A 7,186-nucleotide genomic window follows, 5' to 3' on the forward strand; every position below is an offset into this window, starting at 1 on the left:
ACAAAAGGAATTAAACCAACATTGCAAGATATGCATCATGAACACATAGGTAAACTTAGGTTTTTTTGCCACATATGGGTACAAGTATCTCCACATAGCATGGTTGCACAACCAAAATAACACTCAGCATTAACCTGGCAAGTCTTACACATCCAAAATGACACTGACCATTAACCTGGCAAGTGTTACACAACCAAAATGACACTGACCATTAACCTAGCAAGTCTTAGATAGTAGTTTTTGACTGAAATAACAGGACAAGTGAACTTCATTTCCTGGCAGGAGCCCTTAGCTCATCAAACATAGAAACTTTCTTAGGAATGTGGCTAGATTCACCTTCAGTTGAAGCAGCTCTCATTGCAGCCTTTTTCTGTGCATTCAGCTTGTTCTTCTCTTCAGCTTGTTTCTTCTTCAGCTCTGCAGCTTGCAGCTTCTTCTTATCAGCACAAGACTTCTTCACCTCTGCAATGATTCTTCTAGTCTCTGCCTTTGCAAGCTTGTTGATCTCTGCATCTTGCTTTCTCTTCTCCTTCCTAGCTGTAGCAATGGATGCTCTTGCTTGTGCTTGCTCTGCTTTCTTCTTTTCCTGCTGTAATCTTTTTTGAGCTGCTGCTTGTGCCTTCTGAACTTCAGCTTGGTATTTAGCCTCCAGAATGGCTAATTTCCTTTCTTCCACTGCCTTATCCTTCTCATTCTGCATGGCTTGTAATTTTTGAGCCAGCTCTCCTTGTCTGATGGTGCTGGATGAGGCTTGGACTTGGATAAGTGTTGCCTGAGCAACAGTGATGAATGTTGATGTTGGAGTTGCAGATGGCTCCATATTTCTGACAAAAGGTCTCTGTAATATTGAACACAGGATAATTTTTAGCATTAAAGGTGAAAATGAACAAAGAATAATTGTTAGCACTAAAGGTTTAGTGTCAGTGCAAAGTGGAGACATACCTCTTCTGTCAAATTATCCACAAATGTGTTTTCATGTGCAGGTGTGCTGTCAATACCAACAGGAGGTTGTGCAAAAGGACCAGTTGTGGTGCCAGTACCTTCTTCAGGTTCTGGATTATTCCCCTGTGGTTGATCAGGAGGTGCCATTCCATTTTTGAACCAATAGCATCCATTCCTGTTATGATCAGGTTTACCACAATGACTGCAGTGCATTATTACCCCATGCCTGCTCATTCTTTTCCCTCCTCCTCTACAATCCACCTCACCAGGTGCTTTTCTTCTATTTTTTGTTGGTCGACCCACATGTTTCTTGTATGATGGTGGCAAAATAGTAAACCCTCCCATTTTCTCCCACTCAGACTTGTCTTTGCATGGATACACAATGTTGCCATATGCCCTCTTGTGCATCTCAATTGAGTAGCAACTGTCAACTAGACTTAGTGGATCAATGCCATCCTTCCTGGCTACTGAAGCAACATGAGGGCAGGGTATCCCAGATTTTTTCCACCTACTGCAAGTGCAACTCTTTGTCTTCAAATCAACAATGTAGTCAACAGGAGTGGAGCTAACCATGTCATACACTGCAAACAAACCATCACCTGCTCCATCAGCATAGCAATTGTTGGAGAGCTCCACATTCTTCAGAACTTTCTTCTTTATCTTAGGGCAGAGAACACCTGGCCACTTCTCTTGTTCCTTTTGCTTGTTGTAGTTTCTAGTCATTATCTGCCCCTTGATTCTTTCAAACATTGACAGGACAGGAAGTTCTCTGGCTTCTAGGATATATCTATGTGACTGATGTCTACGCACGCTTCTATTCCTGTAGACAGTGTTGGGCCTCCAAGAGCAGAGGTTTGTAGAACAGCAGTAAGTTTCCCTTAAGTGAATCACTCAAGGTTTATCGAACTCGGGGAGGTAGAGGTCAAAGATATCCCTCTCAAGCAACCCTGCAATTACGATACAAGAAGTCTCTTGTGTCCCCAACACACCTAATACACTTGTCAGATGTATAGGTGCACTAGTTCGGCGAAGAGATAGTAAAATGCAAGTGATATGGATGATTGTAAGTAGTAATTGCAATCTGAAATAAAGATGGCAGCAAGTAAACATGCAGTAGAATAGTAAATAAACGGTGATTCGATATTTGGAAACAAGGCCTAGGGATCATACTTTCACTAGTGGACACTCTCAACAATGATCACATAAATAAAGAGAGTGGATTTTGTACACCCACGCATGGGTGTGGGTGTTTGTGTCACCTGTTGGAGATATGCCCAAGAGGCAATAATAAAGTGGTTATTATAATATCTTTATGTTTATGATAAATGTTTGCATACCATGCTATAATTGTATTAACCGAAACATTGATACATGTGTGTTATGTAAACAACAAGGAGTCCCTAGTAAGCCTCTTGTATAACTAGCTTGTTGATTAATGGATGATCATGGTTTCGTGATCATGAACATTGGATGTTATTAATAATAAGGTTATGTCATTGGTTGAATGATATAATGGACACACACCCAAATGAGCGTAGCATAAGATCAAGTCATTAAGTTCAATTTGCTATAAGCTTTCGGTACATAGTTGTCTTAGTCCTTCGACCATGAGATCATGTAAATCACTTACACCGGAAGGGTACTTTGATTACATCAAACGCCATTGCGTAAATGGGTGGTTATAAAGATGGGATTAAGTATTTGGAAAGTGTGAGTTGAGGCATATGGATCAATAGTGGGATTTGTCCATCCTGATGACGGATAGATATACTCTGGGCCCTCTCGGTGGAATGTCATCTGATTAGCTTGCAAGCATATGATTTGATCATAAGAGATGACATACCGCGGTATGAGTAAAGAGTACTTGTCAGTAACGAGGTTGAACAAGGTATGGAGATACCGATGATCAAACCTCGGATAAGTAAAATATCGCGTGACAAAGGGAATTGACATCGTATGTAAATGGTTCAATCGATCACTAAGTCATCGTTGAATATGTGGGAGCCATTATGGATCTCCAGATCCCGCTATTGGTTATTGCTCGGAGAGGAGTCTCGACCATGTCTGCATAGTTCGCGAACCGTAGGGTGACGCGCTTAAGGTTCGATGTCGCATAAGTAGATTCGGAATATGAGTTGGAGTCCGAAGTTTTTGTTCGGAGTCTCGGATGGGATCCAGGACATCACGAGGAGGTCCGGAATTGTCCGGAGAATAAGATTCATATATGGGAAGTCAATTTCCGGGGTTCGGGAAAAAGTCCGGTGTTTTGACCGGAGCTTCTAGAAGGTTCTAGAGGGCCACCAGTGGACCCACCACCCCGGGAGAGGCCACATAGGCGCCACATGGCATGATGGGACCAGCCCACCATGACATGTGGGCCCAGGCCGCCCCCCCTTAGAGATAAGATCTATCTCTAATTTAAATAGTTTAAATTTAGAGATAAGATCTATCTCCTAAAATAAAGTGTTTAATTTAGGAAATAAAGGGGAAGACTTGGGGGAGGAGTTTCCCCCTCCCCATGCGCCGGCCAAGGGGGCAGGTGGGCCCTAGGGGAAACCCTAGGCCGACCCCCCACCTATATAAAGAGGGGAGGGGGTGGCCGGCCAAGGCCCCCCATCCATAACCCTGGCCGCCCCCCTCTCTCTTCCACCTCCATACGCTGTGCAGGCTTAGGCGAAGCCCTGCAGCAACTCTTCTCCACCACCACCACCATGCCATCGTGCTGCTGGGATTCCGTGGAGATCTACCATACCTCCGTTGCCCGCTGGAACGGGAGAGGAAGGAGCTTCATCGACACCGTACGCGCGACCGAGTACGGAAGTGCTGCCGGATGGAAGCACCGGGGACGATCGTCTACACCAACAAGGAGATTAATCTCGTAGGCTTTGGAATCTTCGAGGGTTAGTCTCATCTCCATCTCGTTGCTTCGATCTTGTAGATTAGATCTTGGGTGTTCCATAGATTAGATCTTGGATTTATTCGTCTTTGCGGTAGGAAAATTTTTGTTTTCTATGCTACGAACCCCTTCAGTGGTATCAGAGCCATGTCTATGCATAGATCTGTTGCACGAGTAGAACACAATGGTTTTGTGGGCGGTGATGCTCTTGTTGCTTTAGTTTGTGTACTTTGCTTCTTGCGGGATGGTGGGATGAAGCGGTCCGGGCTAACTTTACATGACCGCGTCTCATGAGACTTGCTCCACGCTTGACATGCAACTTGTATTGCATAAGTGGCTTTGCGGGTGTCTGTCTCTCCCACCATAGTGAAGATTGTAATTTAAACTTCTATTTTCAACACTAGTATCACCGTTGTGGTTCATGTTCGTAGGTAGATTGGATCTTACTCAAAAACCCTAAACCACGTAAAATATGCAAACCAAATTAGAGGCGTCTAACTTGTTTTTGCAGGGTTTGGTGATGTGATATGGCCATGATGTGATGATGATTATATTTGATGTATGAGATGTTCATTATTGTATTATGGCAACCGGCAGGAGCCTAATGGTTGTCTTTAATTTTTGTTAAAGACCTGCGTGTCTATTCATCATGTAATAGCTTTATTTCAAGTAGTTGTTATAGAGCTATAAGTGATGGAGAACCATGAAGCGGCGCCACTGACCTTGACGCCATGCTGGTGATGATGGAGATCATGTCCGTGCTTTGGAGATGGAGATCAAAAGCACAAAGAAGAAAGGCCATATCATATCACACATTATGAATTGCATGTGATGTTAATCCTTTTATGCATCTTATTTTGCTTAGATCGCGACGGTAGCATTATAAGATGATCCCTCTCACTAAATATCAAGATAATAAAGTGTTCATCCTTAGTATGCACCGTTGCTAAGACTTGTCGTTTCGAAGCATCTCGTGATGATCGGGTGTGATAGACTCTACATGTGCATACAACGGGTGCAAGCCAGATTTGCACACGCGGATACCAAGGTTGCCTTGACGAGCCTAGCATGTACAAACATGGTCTCGGAACACGGGATACCGAAAGGTAGAGCATGAGTCATATGAATGATATGATGAACACTTTGAGTGTTCGCCTTTGAAGCTACATCTTTTCTCGTGAAGATCGGACTTGGTGTAGTGGATTTGGTTCGTGTAATCACTAAGACAATAGGAGGGATGTTGTTTTAAGTGGGAGTTCACCTAGTTAATTTCAGAATTAAAATTGAACTCAATTTATCATAAACTTAGTCTAAACTCTTTGCAAATATGTTGTAGATCATGGCGCCCCCTCCATCAATTTTAACCAGTTCCTAGAGAAAGAAAAGCTTAAGGGAAATGGTAGCAACTTCACTAACTGGTTCCGTCATGTGAGGATTTTCCTCACTGGTGGAAGCCTGCAATAGGTGCTCGATGCACCGCTAGGTTCCCCACCACCTCCTGCAGTGTCCGAGGACATAAAGAATGTTTATGAGACTCGGGCAACTCGGTACTCGGAAGTTCAGTGTGCCATCTTGTGCAGCTTAGAGGCAGAGCTCCAAAAGCGTTTTGAGCACCACGACCCCTGTGAGATGATGCGTGAGGTCAAACTTATCTTTGAGACTCATGCGGCCGTGGAGAGCTATGAGGCCTCGAAGCAGTTCTTTAGCTGCATGATGGAAGAGGGCAGCTCCGTTAGTGAGCACATGTTCGCCATGTCCGGACATGCGAAGAAGCTCAGTGACTTAGGGATGATGATCCCTAACCAGCTGGGTATTCATCGTGTCCTTCAATCACTGCCACCAAGTTACAAGAACTTCGTGATGAACTACAACATGCAGAACATGAATAAAGATTTGCCTGAACTCTTTTCCATGCTGAAATCTGCTGAAGTAGAGATTAAGAAGGAGAACCAAGTGTTGATGGTCAACAAGACCACCAGTTTCAAAAAGCAGGGCAAGCCTAACAAGGGTAACTTCAAGAAGGGCGGCAAGAAAGTTGCACCGCATCCTGAGAAGCCTAAGGTTGGTCCTAAACCTGAGACTGTGTGCTATTACTGCCAGGGGAAGGGGCACTGGAAGCGCAATTGCTCCAAATACTTGGCCGATCTGAAGAGCGGCCACGTCAAAAAGAAAGGTATATTTGATATACATGTTATTGATGTCTATCTTACTGGTTCTCGTAGTAGTGCCTGGGTATTTGATACTGGTTCGGTTGCTCACATTTGTAACTCGAAACAGGAACTGCGGAATAGACGAAGCCTGGCAAGAGACGAGGTGACGATGCGCGTTGGAAATGGATCCAAAGTCGATGTGATCGCCGTCGGCACGCTCCCTCTACATCTACCTTCGAGATTAGTTTTAAACCTTAATAATTGTTATTTGGTACCTGCGTTGAGCATGAACATTATATCTGGATCTTGTTTAATGCAAGACGGTTATTCGTTTAAGTCTGAGAATAATGGTTGTTCGATTTATATGAGTAATGTCTTTTATGGCCATGCACCTGAGATGAATGGTTTATTCTTGTTAAATCTCGATAGTAGTGATACACATGTTCATAACATTAATGCTAAGCGAATGAAATTGAATGATAATTCTACTTATATGTGGCACTGTCGTCTTGGTCATATTGGAGTGAAGCGCATGAAGAAACTCCATTCCGATGGACTTCTTGAGTCACTTGATTTTGAGTCACTTGACAGATGCGAGGCATGTCTAATGGGAAAAATGACTAAGACTCCATTTTCTGGAACAATGGAGCGAGCTACAGAATTATTGGAAATCATACATACCGATGTGTGCGGACCAATGAGTGTAGCATCGCGCGGTGGTTATCGTTATGTTCTAACCTTCACGGATGATCTGAGTAGATATGGATATATTTAATTTATGAAACATAAGTCCGAGACTTTTGAGAAGTTCAAGGAATTCCAAAGTGAAGTAGAAAATCAATGTAACAAGAAGATTAAGTTTCTGCGTTCTGATCGCGGAGGCGAATATCTGAGTTATGAGTTTGGCATGCATTTAAAGAAATGCAGAATACTTTCACAGTTGACGCCGCCGGGAACACCACAGCGTAATGGTGTGTCCGAACGTCGTAGTCGAACTCTCTTAGATATGGTTCGGTCTATGATGTCTCTTACTGATTTGCCGTTATCATTTTGGGGTTATGCATTAGAGACAGCCGCATTCACTTTAAATAGGGCACCATCTAAATCCGTTGAAACGACACCGTATGAACTATGGTTTGGAAAGAAACCTAAGCTGTCGTTCCTTAAAGTTTGGGGTTGCGAAGCTTATGTAAAGAAG

General features: G+C 43.4%; 1 protein-coding gene across 1 annotated transcript; it reads left to right on the forward strand.

The window, feature by feature from the left end:
- The first annotated feature begins 5,589 nt into the window (after window positions 1-5,589).
- LOC127330394 (uncharacterized) lies at window positions 5,590-6,209 on the forward strand. Its single transcript, XM_051356622.2, has 2 exons — window positions 5,590-6,011; window positions 6,116-6,209. The coding sequence occupies exons 1-2, from the start codon at window positions 5,591-5,593 to the stop codon at window positions 6,127-6,129; spliced, it is 435 nt and encodes a 144-aa protein (XP_051212582.1). The 5' UTR covers window position 5,590; the 3' UTR covers window positions 6,130-6,209.
- The last annotated feature ends 977 nt before the right edge of the window (window positions 6,210-7,186 follow it).

This window comes from Lolium perenne, chromosome 6 (assembly GCF_019359855.2).
Source record: "Lolium perenne isolate Kyuss_39 chromosome 6, Kyuss_2.0, whole genome shotgun sequence".
Lineage (NCBI taxonomy): Eukaryota > Viridiplantae > Streptophyta > Magnoliopsida > Poales > Poaceae > Lolium > Lolium perenne.